At 42.2% G+C, this 21,227-nt stretch overlaps 1 protein-coding gene across 1 annotated transcript in view; it reads right to left on the minus strand.

Moving 5' to 3' along the window:
• Positions 1 to 2,989: 2,989 nt before the first annotated feature.
• Positions 2,990 to 21,227, minus strand: part of LOC1275634 (ras-GEF domain-containing family member 1B) — a 46,077-nt gene continuing 27,839 nt past the window's right edge. Inside the window, exons 4-11 of the mRNA XM_061663124.1 lie at positions 20,335 to 20,460; positions 19,915 to 20,111; positions 19,531 to 19,654; positions 19,128 to 19,448; positions 18,864 to 19,007; positions 15,011 to 15,324; positions 14,547 to 14,710; positions 2,990 to 4,246 (exon numbers count right to left, since the gene is read on the minus strand). Of these exons, the coding sequence (XP_061519108.1) occupies positions 4,176 to 4,246; positions 14,547 to 14,710; positions 15,011 to 15,324; positions 18,864 to 19,007; positions 19,128 to 19,448; positions 19,531 to 19,654; positions 19,915 to 20,111; positions 20,335 to 20,460 (1,461 nt within the window). The 3' untranslated portion in view covers positions 2,990 to 4,175. The remainder of the gene's footprint in view (positions 4,247 to 14,546; positions 14,711 to 15,010; positions 15,325 to 18,863; positions 19,008 to 19,127; positions 19,449 to 19,530; positions 19,655 to 19,914; positions 20,112 to 20,334; positions 20,461 to 21,227) is intronic.

The following is a 21,227-nucleotide window of genomic DNA, read 5'->3' on the forward strand; positions in this document are numbered from 1 at the left end:
CTGGCAATGCTGTTCTTACACACCCACGGCGGCTGAGTCCCCGGCCCGTCCCGCCGCTCGACATTTAATGCCATGTTTTATTGTGCAATGCAAGCATCATAAAACATACTCGGTTCGAGCGGTTCGGCACGAGGCTTACAACAAGTATCGGAGGTTCGGAATAACGTTCAGTGATCGATCGAAAACGCTCGCTGGAAGGGGTGAAACGCATCGCAATGATGTGCTTGTTTGGCAATCATCATAAATATTTTAACCCCTTAAAGCATCAGCCAAGATGAGGAGGACACAGAGAGAGAGAGAGACAGGGTTTTTTTCACTTCCATCGCACTCCCTTGAGGGATTTCACGTGGAAAGTTTTACGGTGGTACGTGTGGGTCGCGGGTAACTTTTTCAATAACCAACCCTACTGCAAAACCCCTATAGCCCCCCACCCCCCCGTCCTCTGCATGTGGGTGTGCTGGTAGGAATTTTAATTTCACTGCAAGTAACATTGGCCTTCGGTGAGGGAAATGATGACTTACGCATGCCCCTGGAGGTTACCCTGCAATGAGATGAACTGTGGGCGGACGAGAAAAAAAAAGTTGAATGATTTCTTCTTCCCGCGGCTCACTCAGCCACTGTCGAACACGTCCCGGACAGAATGCAATATAAAAAAACGATCATAGTATGGAGGAACATTGCGCACAAACAGCTGTGAAAAAGGGAGCATTAGCATTGTGCATAAATAATTCCCCGGCTGTCATGGTGGTGCAATGGCGCTTCCGGGGTACCCTTCCTCCACCCACTCTACAGTCCTTCTCCCCTCCACTAAATGCCATTTGTTTGTGGTTTTTTGTTGGTTTTATTTACGAGCTATTTCGCTCATTGTGGTCGCAAGCAATTTGGGCTGCGCGCTGGTAGCTGTAAGCTAAATTTATGCGATTTATTTATCGCTTGTAATACGCTGATGCTGATGCGATTTATTTATCGAAAATATTCGTGACTTGATGGGCTTTTGTTTGAAACGTGTGTGTGTGCGTGCTTTTTTACTGTTTTGTTTTCACTGCAACAATTTTGTTACCATCAATAGCGTGTGCCTTTCTCTCTCTCTCTCTGTCGCTCAAAACAGTGGTCAGGATTTATGAGCGAAGCATTAAATGTCTTTTCGTGGCAGGCTCAATGCAATAATCGGCACGATGATGTGAGTACAGTTTGTTTCAATGTTTTGTGACGTTTTTTTTCTCCCTGTGGATTGCTCGTTTATTTCACTTTCAACTTGGCTTGGCGTGTGTATGTATGGCTTTATCGGTGGTAACGATAATCCATGAGCCTTCCGTTCAAGTGGGCTTTCATCGGCACAACAGAGTGCGGCGTGCCGTATCGAACTGGTTTAAAGTGCAGCCGGTAGTTGCTGCAAACTGCTTTCAAAAAAGGGTAAATATAAACAGATTGCAAGCATGTTCTATAGATTGTGTGCATGATCGTGTTCATTGGAAGGACAGTGATCTTTTTATTGCCCAGAATTGGGTGAAGGTTGGAGGGAACTTTTAAGCGAACGGTTCAAGTGCTTTGTGTATTTCGGTTGTACTTTTGAATGGAAAACAGCTGTCAATCGAGGATAGCAGAATGGCAGCTCGTATCGGTGATATAAGTTTGGTGAGTTTAGATGTTGAAAGACAAGAAGTGAAATGGTAACGTTAAATCAGCATAAATGTATGAAATATTAACATCAATCAGATTCCACGGATAAGTTTTGTTAAAGTAGCACGATGGTTTCCACTTCGCATATTTGCTTTATTTGCTAGTTTGAATGTTGAAACCTTTTGTACCAGGAGAGTCATTTAATATTTGAAGATGAAACACATGAGCTTTAGGATTAGGATTGTTGGCTCGTACACTCTTCATGGCAGACAAATATTGCTTCAGCCATTGCGATTACTATAAAAGATATATTGAATTGTAAATCACGATTGTAATGGAGCAGATGTACGTCCTAGAGATCCAATATAAAGACTTCAATACTGCTGAATTGCATCCCATACACAGAACTTATTATTCTGAAATGGCAAAATAGTCGTTGCACCATAGGAAGGATAAGTATTTTTCAATTTGATTATGATGGAATGTGATGCATTGGATCGTGATTTTCCTCTCTTGTTCTAGTTCAACCGTAAAAGCCGAGACTTTCTCACAGTTGAAGGGTTCCCGGAAGAATGTTATTTGGAGTATCATTTTGATTAGCAAGCATTGAAGAGCAATATATATCTCAGGGAAATGTCTTCGGTTTTTTGGATGGACCTAAATGGAAAGATCGATGTACAAATTATGACCATCTCGATCAGCTGTAGGCAAAGTTTCAAGCAACTCAACGTTGTCTGTGATACATTCGAACCAGAAATGTCACTTTATAGTCCGTTTGTTACGCGTGATAAGCTATTGTGTGTATTTGTGTGTGTTCGTCTTTGTTAGTTGAGTTAGATCTCAGTCTGTAGTTCTGTTTAAAAATCATCAACAGGTGTATTAAACATATAAATCAAAATTAAAGTAGCAGTTGGACAAGTTGGGGCTAACTCCTTCATTCTTCATGTATATGTAGCTGTGTAAAACTATAAAACATGAAAAGTTATAGAGAAATGCTTGAAACGCTTCTTTTTCTCAGTTAAAACCGGTCAACTGTTGATTGACGTTTTGGAGTGCTGAATAATGCTCATTTTTCGTTTTTGTTTTAATTAACTGTAAACAACTGTCGTAATTACTGTTTTTAATGAATCCATTCGGATGTGATCGGATGTACGGCAATGTCCTGTAAGCAAATCCTTTAAAGCATGAATTTAATTTTCATCCTACTTACCCACAATTTCTGCAAAACGTAACGCTCACCAACCTGCCACCAGCACCACCAACTGGCACACCAACGGATAGGCCACAAGGCTATTGCGGATATTGCGACCCGTTGGTTGCGCTCCCAAGGGGGGAGGAAACCAATTAAACGATTTATACACTTTGCGTGTGTGAGTGTTTTCGATAAAACGATAAATTTTCTTTAATCATTGCTATCTTTTTTGGTTGCTGTTTGCATTCGTGTGACATCGTTAGTGAATCTATCCGTGAAACTGTTTCCACCCTTACGCCTGTGTGTGCGAACGTGTGCTTGTTGCACTTTGGAAGTACACCACAGTGTGAGCTTTGTTTTCGCTTTTGGTTGTTTCTTTTCTCGCTATAAATCGAACGAACGGGAGAAAATGATAAAACAGTGCCGGCGCTATGTCCAGCTGCAGCTACAATAAACTATGTAATGATACAGATAAAAAAAGAACACCGGGAGTAAAATCAACGATCGGCTAGGGATTGGGTGTGTTGGGATGTGCGTTGCAAACGCTTTTTTTCCGCCATGGTGTTTGCAAGCTTTTGGATTGGGATCGCTGTCGGATAACATACTTTTACTCACGCCGAAGACAATCATCCGTTTCACTGGCTTGGAAACAACCGCTCATCCGTTTATCACTTCCCGTTTTGCTCTTTCCTACTCTCCACCCCCCCCCCCCCCCCAACCTGCTCCACACACCTTCTTATCGTTAGCTATTTTTTTTTACAATTTTTATACCCTACAGACATACTGCCAGGCACAGACACAGACTCTACTATGCTGTGTGTGTGTGTACGCTTGTTTCTATCCAGGTTTTTGTTCCTCTGCTTCGATGAAGAAAGATTTTGTTTTATGGGTAATTGGAAATAAAATTTTATTTCCCTTTGTTTCGCACAGCTCACAGTGTCCGGTGCGAGCAAAAAGAAGACGAAGGAAAATAAAGAAAAACTCCGAAACCCTAATAAACCTCAATGATGTATGGATACATGCCCTCCTCCCCGTTTGGAACGCACGGGTGATGATGATGACGACGGTCCAGCTAGGACACCAGCAGTCGGCGGAAGTGAGCATTCGATGCAGTTGTGCAGCCGCGTTGATGCACCCGATATCCGTCCCGATTGCCAATCGAATTGCAATCCACTTGCAGAGAATGGCTTTTTCCGGTGCAACAATCATATTCGCTGCAGTGATGCAGGACAGACGGCGGCAGCAATAGAAGCACCGGGAGCAGTAGGAGTTCCTTGTCCTTGGGAAATAGCTGGAACGTGCGGGCTTCCATCGAGGGCTGGCAGAAGAGCAGCAGCGGGAGCAGCACCACCACAAGCAAATGCTATGCAACGTCGTACAATTCCTTCTCGGCTGGCGTCGGTGCTTCACATTCGAACGATGCCAGCATAAGCTCTGCAAAAGGACACACACAAAAAAAAAACAGACACAGAAGAGGGCAGGAAATATTATTAATAAGTGAAGAAAAGTACCAGTTTTGTACCGTCCCTCGAGGCGATGACCATTCAACCGTTCGCCATTACCGAGGAAGCGGAGTACGCTGAAGAGGAAGTAATTCAAATCGAAGAGAGCGAGAGATAACCTCTCCCCCCCCCTTGGAAAAGAAGCCGGACCTCGGCACACTTGAATGGGGTTGCGAATGCCAAACATTGCACTGCCGTCGCTGCTTGAGCGTCACTGCAGCGACTTTCAATGCACTTCAATGGTAGCTCGGCCAGCCGGAGCATATTATTCTTCCCGGAAATCATTCGCTGAAAGAGCGGCACCGTGTGCAAAGGACTCGGGCCCGGATGGACCACGTCATTATTATCCACATCGTTGCGAAGGGCAACGCTCACGCTATGGCTGGGAGTGTCTTGGAATGGCATTTTTATTAACTGTTCCAGCACATTGCCCGGACGGTAACATTCTTCTTGTCCAAAAAAACAAAAAAACGCACCGAACAGTAAGAACGTCTGTGGACGTAGAATGGCACACGAAAGGAAAGGGATTGCAATTTCTTCTTCAGTTTTTTTGTGTGTGCAAACTTAAAAATGAATAGTCAAAGCTACAGGACGCAGCTCGCCTTCTAGCATTATTGTCCCTTGTGTGGTTGTGTTTTTATCTCGGTTTACGTTAAATTAAATTAAGCTTGCGGTTGGGAAAAGCACAGAGCTTGTGGTTGTATGTTCGATTGCAGTATGGCCCGGGAGCGAGAGAGACCAAATAATGCGATGAAAAACAAAAGCATGATAGTTCATCTCGAAGCGTGTAACCCAAAAAAAAAGCCCTGTCATCGGGCTAGTTGCATTCGGAGCAGGTGGAAGATGGATGGGAAAAGATTGATAGTTTTCTAACTGCAGCATCCCTCGCCCGGCGCCTTTCATCCACTTTCCCGAAGATTAAAGCATAGATAAAAGTGACAATATCTTGGAATGGGAAGCACGGACAGGAGGCAGCATCCGGCTTGGAGTTGGATAAAAAGACAAAAAGCGACACTGCAACGACAACGGACCGCCAGCGGTCATGTCACTCAGTGAGGGAGGAGAAATGAGGGGAGCGACAAAAGAAGTGGAGAAAAGTCCATTTATCAGATAATCACAACTTCAAGCAATCTGCAGCATTGGTCAGGCTTGTGGCCGGCGATGATCCTTGGCTCCTTCATCATTCTGCTTTGGAGGTTTTGTGTGTGTGTGTGTGTGTGTGTGGGTTTGATTGAAGAGAAACCGATCCGATGGCATCGGATCAAAGTTGCGATTATACCAACTTTGATTAGTTTCGTTAGCTGTTTCTGAAAGCGCCCGTTCTTCTTCGTCGCTGGCAGTGTAAAAGCTTCTGGTTGGAATTTGTGCGTTGGTGCATCACCAACCGCAGTGTGCAATTGAACGAAATAGGAAGGTTTTTGTTTTTCTTCGCGTTCTTGTTGACTTCATTTTGCATTACATTATTGTTTGCTACTTTCAATATCGATTGTATCAATGTCGCGGAAGAAATTGTAGGCTCAGCTTCTTTGAAATTGAGTTGGAAGGCTTTTGCTGAGATATATAACATTTAAAAGGAGATTAGTGTTTCGAAAAAACAACATAAAACCGGAATTTGGACAGAAATATGACATGCAATTGATACTAAAATGGTGTTGACTTATTCAGTAATGCTTTCAGAATTGCTCAGCATTGCTTTTTCGCGCCATATTTAGCTTGTAATTGAGTTTTAAGCCTCTTTAAGAGATAGATTTGTTTTCATTCTTGCCGTTTGTAATAATCAGTTCAGTATGACACCATGCACATTAAGTCAATCGATTTTGATGGGTAGCTTAGTTGGTTGCAATAGAACTTATTTTTTTGATTTATTTATTTATTTCGTTATTTTAGTCTGCCTTTTGGTTTAACAATATTAAAAAGCTAAGCTTATGCTAATCGTACATATAATCTAATAAACTAATTCTACAGATCCCATCACAGAGTGAGAGTAAAACAAACTGTAAAATTGTTACAGTAAAGAGGGATGCGTGACAGCCAACGCAGCAATACGAGTACGAAAGGATGAAAGAGACATATCAAAATCAAAGTGAATAAATTACGAATTAAAGTTATGCATACTGACAAGAAAAGGATCGTATTGGCCTTAACGAGTGCGTCGAGCAGGAATCAATAATGGATCTTTGGCACGGAGTGATTGCAAAGGCGCATGGACAGGTATCTTAGCTAATAAGTTGGGACAATCAATTTCGAGAAGAAGCGAAAATAGCTTAAGCTTTATTTCGTTGGCATTCTAATGGGTCAAGGCCCAGTAATTGACACCGCACTTTGTATGGTGGCATGGAAGCAGCCGGTCCACGAAAAAAAATATTTGAAGAACATTTGAATTTTGTCTGAACACTTTCAATTCTATGTATCATAATATTACTAGTGGGATGCAAATTGCACACTGGCAAATTCGAGCATAGAGCGCACTCAACTTCTGTAGTGCGTCTTTAGGCATGAAGGATCAAAACAGTCAGCTGTAATGGTACGGAGAAAACCCAAGTTCTTCATTGCCTTTCCAACAAGCTACTCAGTGTGCGAGTTAAAAGAGAGCTTACTATCAAAAGATACCCCAAGGTCAGCTATGAACGATAATGAAATGCAGGGGAGCATTAAGTATCGGAGAGTATCAAAAGGGAGTTAACAACTTTAGACCAATTTATCAAAGTGTTTAACAATTTCAGAATGCTTCTGCAAAAGGATTTTTTAAATTTTATTTTCGAGTTTAAAATCGGTCTCTTTAACGAACCAATATAGGATATCAATTGTACTTTAAATATTATGCTTTGTTATTTGGTGTTGCAACCAAGGCCGGCTTAGGACTGTTTTTATGAATTTATAGGCTTAGCACATTGGGAATCGTGAATCATTGGTCTTCTCTTAGATGAATCTGGTAAAGTGCACATTAATTATAGTTTATGTGTCGTTAATTATAATTGTGTTAATTATAGTAATAGTGTCGAAAAGCAGAAGAAGTGTAATGGTCAGTGATGTTCATTTTCTTTGAGAGAAAGAAGGGGTATTACACTAAAACCATCGCCGTAGCAATCATTTCCATTTCCAACGTTATGGTTAAGCAGCAACGGTTCAAAGCATAATGAAAGAGATATAAAGTTTTGCTTTGAAACGAGAGCGCACTTACCACAATTTTACCCCCCCCCCCCCCGCCCCCATAATTGAAAGGTGTCTTCAAAGTTTTACACTCCTTCTAACGCATTAAATGTAAACAAACACACACAGCAAGACGTCCATAAAACCAAAACTAAATTAAATAGTGGAAAAACAGAAACACACATAGAAAGGAAGGAAAGGGTACCACTCACTCACAAATGCATAGTGTAGAAACCATTTGCAGACCACGAGCATCATCCATTTTGGTACGATAGGACGAAAAAAGATAGCACCAAATGCTGGTTGGTGTTGAAAGTGCATGCTTACGCTTGGATGTTAATTTAATGCGGTACCCGTGGCCGAAAGATGCTAGTTAATTTTATTTCACTTTTATTGCACTTTCCATATTGAGGTACCCCTTTTTTTCTCTCTCTCTCTGTCTGTTTCACCTCTGTCGTGGTTTTTGCTTTGTTTTGTGTTTATGTTTCCCCTCGGATCGCGTGTTTCTCGTACGATTGCAACTGTTCTCCGTTGATTATTCTAATTTTGATACAACGCTCCCTTTCTATTTTGGTTTTGGGTCGGGTGTGAGGAATGCTGTTATTTTCTCCCTCGTTTTCTCACTTGCCATTCTATTCATTTAACTCGATTTGGCTAGCAAAATGATGAACGGACGAAAGCGAACAAAAAGAAACACAACAAGGTTCATCATGGGTGATGCATATTGTCTGGGTGAAATTTGTTCGCGTTTTATTATGCAAACTTCTTCTACCCGGTCGCGTCCATCGTGTGTGTGTGTGTTGGTTGTAGTTGCAAAAGGGATTGTATTTGCATTTTTTAAATACACGAGTTGTGTTCGAGCGGTGCACAAAAAAGGTAAAAAGGTAGTAAAATAGTAGCATTATTTTATTTCTTCTTTGACCGTGTTTCATCTTTACTTGCAAAAAACCAGCCAGTACGTCGGCACGTGCATGCAAGCGGGTCGAAATTTGAGGACAATTGAAGCGTATGAATTATAATTTATTTAATATTGATATTTTTACCTTCCTCGCATCTGTTAAGGTTATTAGCATGGCCAGCACAGACAGCAACATTACGGTACAGCGAGTTAAGCTGTGCAGAATTTGCCGAGGGAGCAGGGGAAAGGATTGCCCAAAGCCACTGCCACCTCCGGATCAATGCAGTTCAAAGAAATACTTCCAGCTGTGGCGCTGCCACTGATAGATGTTATTAACTATTTGGCGCGGAATGCTGCTCATCCTGGAAGCTTTGCTTAAACGCCGGAAATGCCGGCTGCTTGCGAGAACCGACGGGGAGGGAGTGAAAGGAATGTGTGCCCATTCAGCTAAGACGCTCATTGCTCACTTCGGTGCGACTGTACCGAGCGAACCAAGGAACGAGCGAACCTTACTTCGGTATTGTTGTGCTGCTTTTAGTTGGAAATTTTTATTGGAATTCCACTGCGAGCGATGGGAAACTTGGTGTGCGATGGTGGGGACGGTGAGAAGGAGAACATTCATATCGAAGCTTTCGGTTGAAAGTCAGTGACACTGGGTGAGCAGCTGCTCAAGCACTTTGGTATGTGATAGTTTTGCTTTATGTTGCCATAATCCATGCTGGTTTAGTTTTATTTTTTGTCATTTGTGCTTGATGCTTGATGTGGTGTCATTGTGGGAGATTGGACAGGTTAAACGAGAATGTTAATCATTTGCAATATGATTAAAGATTGAGCTTTTATGTTGCTTTATGTTTTAAAGCATGTTTTTAGAGGCAGATGATTTGCGAGGTAACTGCTTCAAGCAAATCTTTCAACTTTCATCATGCTCTTGTCGAGGGGCTTGGAGTTCAGATAAATACTTTGATATTAGGCTAGCGGTAAAAGTATACATCATGCTTAGGATTCTTTTTTTTATTTTTTAATCCGATGCCAATGGAGACGCCCGGTAGTTTGTAGATGATTGTTTAAGTCTTTAGCATTCTGGGCTCTGAGTGGATCGATTTCGATCAACGACCATTTTCTCACTCCTTGATCCAACAGCAACTCTCAGCAGAACGTATTGTAGTGGGAGGACAGAGAGAGTATTGTAGAAGCGACATCGTCTCTGAGGATCAGAAAGAGAGTGAACGATCGTTAGCCAACGAAACGCTCTCACCACTCTCTTATCTTGTACTTAGAGGTGAATGATGCCAACCAGCTCAAACCAGCTCTCTATACAAATAAAGAAAAAAAAATCTTGTACTGTGTTCTCCGCAGAAAGCCAGTACATAATGAAAGCGCTCAAAGTATTAATAATAAGCAATTGTTTCTTCGTGGAAATGTATTTTGATAATGGAAAGGCCTCAACGGTCCAATTTCCCTGTAGCAAGGAGTGACTATCCTGCTCCGTGGTACTAATAAGTCTCGAAAGCCTGTATAGGGCAGCATGATTGCGTTGATACTGCAAACAAGAATGGAAACTTGAAGAAAAAAATCGCCTAAAAAATAATGATTAAAAGCTATAGCTATAGCTTTCATAAGTAATACAGAACATAAATGAATGATTCGAAGTATAACAAGTTAGTTACATTGTTGAAAAATAATATTGAAATTTTTTATCGATCTATAAATCCAAACTATTTAGTATTCATTTGGCTGTAAAAGAGTCTCGCTCCAAAACGAGCGTTTTGTAAGAATTGGATTCTCTTTAACTCATTAGACCACAGCATTTGAAATTTCATACGCAAAATACTTGGAAAGCTATTATTATGAATCCAAACTGTTAAGCGTATTGTAAATTGTAAAAACTGAATATTGAAGAGTCCTTTTTGCATCCGAGTTGCTTTAGGATAAACCGATAATCCGGAGGAAATGTGCAAGATTTGGAAGAAAATGGGTTTGAAAATCTTGGGTCATCAAACAATTATATCGTCATTCAAACGTCCGTTTCGAGGGGGAGTAAGATAAAAAGATGATAATGACACATTTTGCTATTTATCTTTTGTGTAAACAGTTTGCAGAATGGGAAAACATTACTTTTTTTATTTACTTTTTGTCATTATTTGATTATGGGTTTGTGTATATCCTAAAAATCGTGAGACTATCAAAGGGTTAATTATATGAATGAGTATCCTCTGGGCGTTTGTGAGTTGTTTCAAATGCTACTACGAGTATTAAATCAATCTTTTAAGCTATAATCTTTGAATTATCAATTAATATTTCAATTGATATTTGCTCTTTATATTGCAAAAAAATCTAAAAATTAATACTTAGAAGAAATTATAGAATTGTGATTTAATAATAATTGTTTTATTGTTAGTTAAGAGCCATAAAACCTATATTTGAATTATAAATGTAAGTCAGATTGTTGAATATCGAAAGTAAAAACATTTTAATATTGTATTAAACATGGCAAATGCCTCACATCGCATATGCTTGTATTCGCATACGAGATTATGTGTCACCTTGAGTGGCCCAGCCAAATGAATTAAATTCAATTCATTGTAACCAATATGTAACACTCGAAGTAGGAAAGAGTATAAACAAATTAGTCTAAAGGCTCCGGAAGTTTCCTGTACCACTGTTAGTGAAACTTGTTACACGTTCGATTGGAAACGCATCCCCTTGCGGTTCGAATGATTCCATTACAAGAACAATCGCACCGGAACGGACGGTGCGCTACGCTGCTGCCCGTTAGCCAGTGGGTTGTGCAAATATTTAACCATAGAAAGGGGAATTAAAATCCAATTCGGTTGCAAACGGGGATCAAATTTCATTTCCCCCCTCAGCACCAGCACCAGCACAGGTCGACGTGCTTTTCCGCAAAAGTGTTTCGCACAAGTTACGATGCCGAAGTTCAGCACCAGGATCGGTAGGCACGGTCGGGCACGGGGTTTGTTTTCTGTCGATACGTGGTTGCACATCTTCGAAATTCGAAACGTTGGGGACTCATACGGTCATAGTGCGCCGGTTTCGCCCAGTGGACGGTGTATCGGTTTCTAAGCGAGATGGTATCGCTGGGTTTTGGCGAGTCATGGTCACTGTCCGTGTAGTGACACCATTGCTGCTCTCTGTTGGCATTCCCTGGGGTGGGATAGCTGTTAAGCTGCTCGGGCGCTGGTTGCCGTTGCTGCTGAAAAATGCATATGCACACGATGCAGGTGGCTGTTTCATCCTCGAAGGATCAGCAATTCCGCTCGCGGTGCCGCTTTGTCCTTGCTTCCTCCTCCCACCCCTCCGGGCAGCCGAATTGAGGTGTGAATGGGGAGCATGGTGTTAAATTCCCAAACATTGAACACCTCCGCGCAGGAAGCGTCCACGTTCGTGACAAATCCCAATGCAATAGAGAGGCGCTGCCGAGTGGGGGAATGGGAGAACAGGCTTGTGATATTTTCTTGCCCATTTTCATGATTTTTGCGCGCGCGTTGAACGTGAAAATCCGGCCCGTAAACTCGCCGTCCCGCGCTCGGCACTGCGATACTCTTGGAAACGTTCAACTGTCCCCGTGGGTAACGGTTGGACTTATTCATGAGCTTAGGTAAATATGTGCCGGATGTGGCCCAGTCGGTGGGAAGTAGTTGGCTGTTGTTGTTTTTTGCTCCCCTCTGTCAAACAAATGGCAGTATCTTTTATCGCACTCAGCTCGTGTGTTCGCTTCTGCTTTCACATTTTGGTCGGCCTTTTTTATCCGATTTTCCCTGTCTTGAAAAAAAGCACACTGTTCTACAGTTTTTGGCCGGCATGATGTTGAATCTAAACGAATTTTCCTACCACCGCTAGTTTTTTTTGGACCTGTTTACAGCACAAATAAACGTGCGATAGATAGAGAGAAAGAGACTGAATCGGAAACTATTCCGGGGAAAGTAAAAGAAAAACCATGGCAGCTGTTTTGGACAAGGAAATAAAAAATAAATAACATGCACACTACTCTCGCGGGCCAGGGGGTTTACTTTGCGGTCTGCAGAACATGGCAATTTTTGTCCGAACCCACGGTCGCAAGGCTATACAAACAGGCACATGCTATTCGAAGTACTGGATCTTCACTGGCCGTTGCCGTCTAGTGGATGGCGCAAACATCATCGATAAATGCATATGAATTGATAAAATATGTGTGTGTGTGTGTGCTTGGATGCAATCCGGATGCCAAAGACAGACGGAATCGAACGCTCTCGGATGCGATTATTTGTCGATGTGAGCTATTTTTTTCGCTTTTCGCGATTGTTCAGTTTGGGCGTTGTTGTCTGAATGAGGTTCATATTTTGAGGCATATTTTTTTCTTTCTTTGCTGTGGTCCATACCTCTGATACACACGCTCACAGAACATGCTAGTACTGAGCGTGGATTTTTAAGCGCTTCGCCAGCAGATTAAGAACGCCAGCAAGCAAGAGGTGGACACGTGGTAGGACACATTCAATTTGTATGCGCACACTAAACGGTCGCTTTTACGGGTGGCTTGTCGTGTCGATGTCGGGCCGAGGTTTGGCCAGTGATTTATGTTTTTGCTTTGTTGTAGCCATTTTGCGGTTACCGGTAGCAAAAATCGAGGTATGAGGATTTTTTTTTAGATTTGCTGGCTTTTGCTGTGCTTTTTTTCTCCTTCTTCTGGAGCGTCATAAAATAGTGCCTCCAACCACACTGCTATGCGCACGGGCTGCTTTTATTGCGGGGGGGTTTTAGAGAGAGAGAGTAGGTACAACACACAATAAGTACTGACAGCCAACCAAGCGCTTGTTTGTTCGAGGATGTTTTAGTGTGCTTTAGAAGTGCGTTGGAAAAGTGGTTGAAGATCAAACGGTCGATTAAATAGCTGCTTGTGCGGTAGATGAAAGAGTTGATTTGGGGACTTTATGTTGGGAGAGTTTATCAAATGGGATGTTATTTAGATTAGCGGTTAGGGTGGTACTGATTGTGCTCAGCAAAGTGGCCATTTAAAAGGTATTGGTAAAAAAATTGTGCATTAAAATCAATGGGATTTAAAAAGAGTATTCACTACATCGTTTAGCGCCAATGGAAACGCCTGGTACTTTGTGCGTCAGGGGCATTGAATATTCTAATAATAATATTATTAAATGTTAATGTTATTTGCTTGCTTATTCAATGATGGATAGGTTCGTCTCAGAATTTGGACTGTCCGTTGAAAAAAAAAACAAAAAAGAAATGAAATGATAGAACACTCTCAAAAGAATAACAGCTGGCTCCGTATTGTCAATAATTCTAAAAAATAAATACATTTTATAGCATGTTCCTTTACAGAAAAAGAATATCTAATAATTCAAATATTCTATGATTTTGGTATCTAAATACAAAAAATCAATATTCATGCACTTATTTTAAACCAATAATGCGGTGTTTAAACGAGGGCTACGATGAAAATATATAAAACATATGATGGAGAAGCCTGGTGGTTCATTGTAATAATCATTTGAAACCTTTTATACTATACTTTCTATCGTTTACTGATTTTATTTTAAATACATAACAATGTGTTGTTTTCAAAACCAAAACTTTACGCCTGTTTGAGCTCATTCATTGACCAAATTTGATGAAATGACGCAGGAAAGCGCAAATTGATGGAGACGCCTGGTTGTTCACTTATGGGAAAAAGCATCGTGAAATTCATTTTAGCATTTATGAAAGCAAAAAATACATCATTCAATTACGCTTGATTGAACGTTAACACAATCGTTGTTCGATGAAGCTGCCATTTAATATTATAATGACATAAAACGAGTTTTTCTACCATCCGCCCACACCCAACCACATACGACACACCGGGCGCAACCGGAAGCCATCGGCGTTCAATTACATGGAAATTGAGATGAGTGTGAGCAAGAGAGGAAAAACAAAAAATGAGGAACAGGACCTCACTCGCTGATAAAGTGATGGTTGATGTTCTTTGACATTAGGGACTGTCCATGGTATTAATTTACAAAAATAGCAGCAAGATCACATGTACATACACTTCCCGAGAATTCCCACACAATTTGTCATTTCGTTCGATTCAGAGCATCATAGCTTTACTATCGCACAAGGCACACACTGGGTGCGGTGGGCGGTAAAAACAAATAAAAGAGAGAATGGCAAACAAACAAACACAGCTGCTCACCTGTTTCGTTGAGGAGCTTACAGCTCTGCATGAACTGACAGAGTGTCGCGTACTGTCCGACGTCCGGTAGCGTTTGATTGACCTGGATCATGTGCTTGGTAAATGCTCCGACGATGGCCGCCAATCGATCGAACGCTGTCATGTTTATGTGTCCATTCGGAAGCCTGTGGGAAGAGTTGTGTGTGTGTAATGTTGTTGTTGAACAAAAAAAAAGTAAGAGAATAATGGTAGAGAGCAGGGAGAAGGGAAGCTTAAGATAAATAGCACACAATAGTAAATAGCTTCTGGCAGTCCCCTGATGATGGAACATGAATGTGAGTAATTTCGACTGTCGAAGAGCTATTCCGTATGTTGCCTTGCCATCGATTTGCAACGACCTGTGACATTCCGCGTCGTATGTGTGGATAGCGGGGGTTCAATGTTTACAGGTATGCCTGTGTGTGGACGTAGCACTGTGCACTCACCTTACGCAGCAATCTTCCCGTGCCTTCAGTGCGAGCTTGATGATGTCGACAAAAACCGGAATCACGACCCATTCGTTCGAGCTTGATCTGGTTACGCCACCGCTTCCGGTTGCGGCCGCTGCCGAGCTGCCCGCTGTGGATGGTTTGGAGGATCCTGCTGCTAACGATGGCTGCAGAATGGATCGGCGCCCATCGCCGCAACTGCTACCATTGCCGTGCTGTTCCGTTTGTTTGCTCCAGAGGCTACCGCAACCCTCGGCGTGCCGCTGCATACAGTCCAGCTGTTGGCTCGTTGTCGATGACAGCTTGCTCCACTGTCCGGCGCATAAATAGCGGCGGCATAAAACAAGCGGCCCAACAATGAAAAGAAAATAACGGAAAGAGAAGAAAAATCGAAGAGAGAGAGAGAGAGAGAGAGAAAGAGAGAGAGAGAGAGAGAGCGCGAGAGAGGCAAAAAGTACGTTAAAACGCTGCATTAAGACTGAACGAAGGGAGGCTGACGTCAGTTGCCCGGTTGTTACCCGCGCTGGGGCTGACCTTAGGGCGTGGCGTTGATGGAAGAAAATGAAACTAATTTGTCCCGGTTAATTGAAACTTGTCAGTCGATCCTGCCAACGGATGGGGCTTTTGTGGGGTTATCGAGTGCTTTTTGAGCTGCTTTTTTTTTCGTTCGAACTGTTTTTAGTTCCTGTGCTGCTCGTGAACGGTCGTGATTCTGCCCGGCGGTTGATAGTGGTTTGAAGTGTGAGAGCTTTTCAGCGCCACGACCAACGCACGCTGGTGGCTCGTGGTGGACAGTTTAAGTGTCACCCTTGACGTTTAACACGGTGCTGGGTGTGATGGGTGTTTTTCTTTTATATTCTACCGGGAATAGGATTTTAAGAACCGCTTTTTTTTCTTATTTTTGTTGGTTTTATGGATAGTGATTTTAAATGGATCACGAAAATGGGTGTGATGCTCTTTTTTGTTTGGAAGTAATCAACTCGGATGGGGGGGGAAAAGTTATTACAAAAATGTTCCAATTTGTAAAATAAAAAATGCTACAGAAAAAAGCTGCACGGCCGGCATACCGTTAAATGTAGCAAATTGTTTTGCTACATTTTTCGTGTGAAAACAGAAGCAATTATGGTACAAAGCAGGTTTAATTAACAGTGTATTCAATCATTTTGTAATTAAAAAAATCAAACAGAACATTATGTTAAAACACATCACAGACATTGCTGCCTCTATGATTACAATGTTTTAAAAGCAATTTATGAGTTCGATATTGAATTTATAATGACGTAGTCATAAGAAGCTTGTTTTTCGCAGAAAGGAGAACATCATGAAAGGGTTCAGTAATGACTTTCAGTGAAATAATTATTTTTAGTCAGAAGGGTATTGAAATTTAATTAATTATAAATGAAAGAGTAGGAATTGCATTTTGTATTGCTCATATTATAGGTGTGTACTATCGAACGGGATGAATTTGAATACACATTGTAGCAGAATGGTACAGTGTTCCATGAAACCTGTAATCATTCCAGATAATCACGATTGATAGCATTTTAGATTGATTAGTAAACAATGTTGACAAATGGATTTTAAATGTGTTGAATGGATGAATGATACCTAAATGGGAGAACATTTTGGAACTAGAATATCGCGATCTCTGAGGTTGTAAACACCGCGTGTGTTGAACAGCCGGAATCCACTTAAAAATTGATTGTTGTGTCGATTGCTTCAGTTCAATTGAATTGAACAAAACATTTAATTAAACTGAAAAACCTGCGAGCTACTGGAAATTGAAATTTTAGTAATTTATGTTTGATTGGTCTAATATATAAAAAAACAAATCCATGTACAAGGACGACGTTGTATCATCAAAATAATGCTGTAGTTTGTTCCAACATTCCTTTGCAGCAAAAAAAGACACCTTTAAACGCCTATCGACAATTGCCCAATAAACGAGCAAGTCCTCGTTCCGGTGAAAAAACTTCAACACTAACAAAATAGAGTTGTTTTAGCATTATTGGATTTTCCTGGCTTCTACCACCCTTCTTCCCCTGTTTTGTCTAGATCGCTTTTATGCTTTGATGTTTGCATGAAAGAAAAGAGCGTTTGCGTTGCCGAGCTGCCGAGCAAACCAATAGATCAGCATACGCTGCACGTTGCAACGGAATATTGGGCTTTTTTTTTTGTTCTGTTTATTTGCTGATTGGTTTCGCCGGATTCTGGAAAGCTTGTTACCGATCGTATAGCTCGCCATTCCATTGCAACGGTTCACTGGGATGTAATCTTGTTGATTTATTTTTTCTGTCTATAGTTTACCTTTTGTTTCAAATGCAGTTATGTGCGAGTGTTTGTTTTTGCTTTGTTGCTGGCGTGAAAAAAGGCACAAAGCTTTCCAATATCCGGTTGCAGCAGCACCACCCATACATTGCGTGTACGAGGATGCATGCATCCTCTCGCAACTATCCATCCAGCGCAGTGGAGAAAAAGAGTGCAAACACAATGTATGCCCAACCGTTCCAAATGCAATGGACGTGAACGGGAAGCCAGCGAACCGGATCACTATACTTTCGGCTCAAGTGCACTTCTCTAACTTTCATTCTTACCGCACGGTGGTCGTTTTCTGAGAAGTGGTCGCAGTAAAAAATAAAAAAAACAGATAACCAACCCCACCGAAGAGCAAATGGATTGCTGCGCTGGATTGCGTTCCCTAACTTCATCCCAGTTCACAGCCTTCACCAGCCTTCGCCATTGCGCCAGTCGAGTGTTCTTTGCAATTGATTGTAAATTATAGCACCAGCGTGACCTCCCCGGGCACCATTCGTAAAGGGAAGTGATTTTTCAAACCGAGCCGTAGTACCCTCCCTTCCGTTCCATGCTTCCTCTATTGCAGTACGATCGCAATTTCTAGGCTGATGCGTTTTGCGTTTAATTAATTTTTATGGCACCATACATCGTACGCGGTTTGCGGAAAGCATAATCTGTTTGAGTGATTTTCTCTTTTAGAGTGGCACTGGGTTGGCACTGGGAACAATTGCGTGGTTTCCGCCGGTTTGATTGGATTACATTTCCCCCCCCTTCTCGCCGTTGGGTGTGGGATTCATTAATGCGCTTGGCAGGGATTATGGGCTCCGGTTGGTACAAGAAGTTTAATGCGACAATAATGCTTATCGCTTTGCGGATGGATTGTAAGCAATTCTAGATTGAACTGGGAAGGGAGATGGAGCATTATTGTGTTTAGGGGGAGCGAGTGAATGAACTAAAATATATTAATTTGTAAGTCGTAATGTTTGAACGTTAGAAATTAGCCAAAATAGTTTTGTAACATTGGGTATTTACGATATTTTTGTGGCATGATTTCAGCCAATAAGTTTGATCAGTTTGACGGTTTTGTATTAGTTTTTTTCCGAAAGCAACTATCAACTATGTACGTAAAATACAACCCGGTTGACGAATACCTGTATTGACACATCCTGAAAATTTCAGGTTACAAAACTAATTCATAAACATCTACAATAACTTTAGGTCATAGTAAAGACCTTTTTTGAATTTAGGCATTAGAAATCTTTACTTTATTCCGAAAATAATTACTTTTTTTAAACTGTTTAACTATTAAGTTTAACTTAATAGCAAAAATGGACGAACTCGAAGATTGAGGAAAGAAAATAAATTTATGAATATATGAATAAATATATAAATAAATATAATAAATTAAATGATATAAAAAGATGACTTGACTGAGATAACAGCATCGGATTAGAAATACCAATATTAGCCACCATCAAAAGCTGCACACATGATCTTTTATAACATATGCTCGAAATGGTCACTATTCTGTCGAAAACATTATTAATTCGCCTACCGTTACTTGCAGCCGAGCGACCGGTGGCAGATCAAACGATTCCAGAATCGCAGTTGCGCTATTGTAGTTCCCGACGAGCAGACAGTACTGGGCAACGCCACTCCACAGCTCGAACTGTTTGTTGCGATCTTGAATATTTCGACACTAATGAGTAGATGAATAGAGTGTGTGTGTGTTGGAGAGAGAGAGAGAGAGAGTTAGATGTTAGGAAACACAAATTCTAATCAATAAGCATGACTATGAAAATATCAATCAAATCCATACCTTCAGTATCTCGTTTGCCACCAGCAACCGCAACCGGGCGGACCATTCCAGGTAGCTTTCCAGATTGCAGGTCTTCTTGCCATCGAGCGAGGTTGCGTGTCCGCCCGCACCGGAACTTCCTCCACATCCTCCACCACCACCACCACCGGATGGACCCGCCGACATCGGTTTCGGTGTAAAGTCCTCCCGGTTCGGGTCCTTCAGCAGGTTGGGGCTGCACTGCACAAATTCCTCCGGGCCGACGTGTTTCGCGAGCTTGCGCTCGATGCGGCACAGCAGCTGGGCGAGCTGCGTGGCTGTCGGCCAGCTGATCGATTCAGTCTGCGGAACGACCGCGGAACGAGAAGCGTCAAAGCACGTCACGCGATGCGCCAAATGCACGGCATACGGGCGTCCTACCTACCTTATTGTCTGCAGTTGATTGATAGCTTCTGAGCTCTTCCTCGTGGTTTTCCAGCTCGGTAAGTCGAGCCAGCAAGGCACACAGTAGTTGGGGCACCACGTTGGCAAGCTTGGTGTCCGCACATCTGCACGGTCAAGTATTGCGAATGAGCGTAACAGGAAGAGAACGGGAGAGATTGGGGTAGGAAAGTATCGTTAATTAGGAAAAAGTACACAGCGACAGATATAAAAAAAGCGACGCAGACCGGCAAGGGAAGGTCCGAAAAGGCAAAAAGCGGGCTAGTTAATTCGGTGAGCGATGGGTATTATCAATCATCAAATCAGCTGAACCTACGCCAGGGGCTGGCCCCCCCTTCTTTAGTCCGGAACGTACCGGGGCACGTACCTAGCTACGATATGTTTGACGTGATTCATCATGCGCTCGTCGCGAAAGTCGTACGGGAACATGCGCGTCCAGACGCCGAGCAGCGGCACAATGCGCTCGAGCGGTTCCGGCTCCGGTATCGATTCCAGCAGCTTTCCGAGCAGCTCGAACGAGCGGATGAAAAATCTGGCCGACAGCAGGAACGAAAAGACGTACTCCTGTGTTTGACGTGTGGGGAGAAATACATAGAGAGATAGAGAGGGAGGGAGAGAGAGGGAGTAAGAAAAGAGAATTAGTAAAAGAGGAAAATGCAAATGACGCACAATTAGATTTCCACGCGCGAACAATGACGCAAGTTTGTCTGCTGCACTGGATGCACGCTACCGTGGGGCTACCGTGGATGCAAAGAGAGGATGCTGTTGCTGCTTGCTGTTCTCTTACCTGATCGAATTCTTCCACGTTGCCGGGCATCAGTAAATCTATTAGCGATTCCAGCGGACCGGAAACAATGGTTCCATTACCGTACATCACCCCGCCCGTGCCGAGACTGCCCTGGCCGTGCTGCTGCTGCTCGTTTCGATCGGTTCGTGGGGTTGATTCACGTGGCCAGGGAAGTTGTTTAGCGGTCCAAGGGGGTTTTGTGCAAACGAGGGCGGAAAAGAAAGCAAACGATTATGAAGTTGATGGTTTGAACCTGTGAGAGTGTACTGGTTGAATGGGCTTTGGAAAGAAGAAGTTGTGGTGTATTTTTGCCTTTCCGAAGAAATGGCAGTCTCTGTATGGCTCTGCTCTGCTCATGATGTGTACGCATGATATGAGGAACTGAATATGATGAAAAGGTCGATAATAACAGCTTTCTTTAAAAGCGTTATGGTTTGGCTTGGTGTAATTACCAGTAAGTAATCATAAGCAATAAAATAATGCAGATCTTAACGTATTACAGAGTTTTCCAGGGGTTCTCATAATTTTGGGAGACTTTCTTGATTGTTTCTCTTGACGTGAAGTGAACTTTATATGAGTCGTCAACTTGTGCGACTTAACAACATGTCTGTCATGGGTTCAAGCCCCAAATTACTGTGCCCCCATACGTAGGACTGACTATCCTGCTATGGTAATAAATAAGTCACTGAAAGCCGAGCCTGCTAGTGGTACAGGCAGGCCTAGACCGACAACGGTTGTTGTGCCAAAGAAGAAGAAGAAGAAGAAGAAAAATGTTAATTAAATTTTCTACTCATATTAGCAATCGCTTCATGGTCGACGTAGTGTGATCTGGATCGTGAAAGTCTAATGAATGGAACCAGAACGAATAATCCTTTCAGTCGTATTAATGTTAA

This window comes from Anopheles gambiae, chromosome 3, assembly GCF_943734735.2.
Source record: "Anopheles gambiae chromosome 3, idAnoGambNW_F1_1, whole genome shotgun sequence".
NCBI classification, from domain to species: Eukaryota; Metazoa; Arthropoda; class Insecta; order Diptera; family Culicidae; genus Anopheles; species Anopheles gambiae.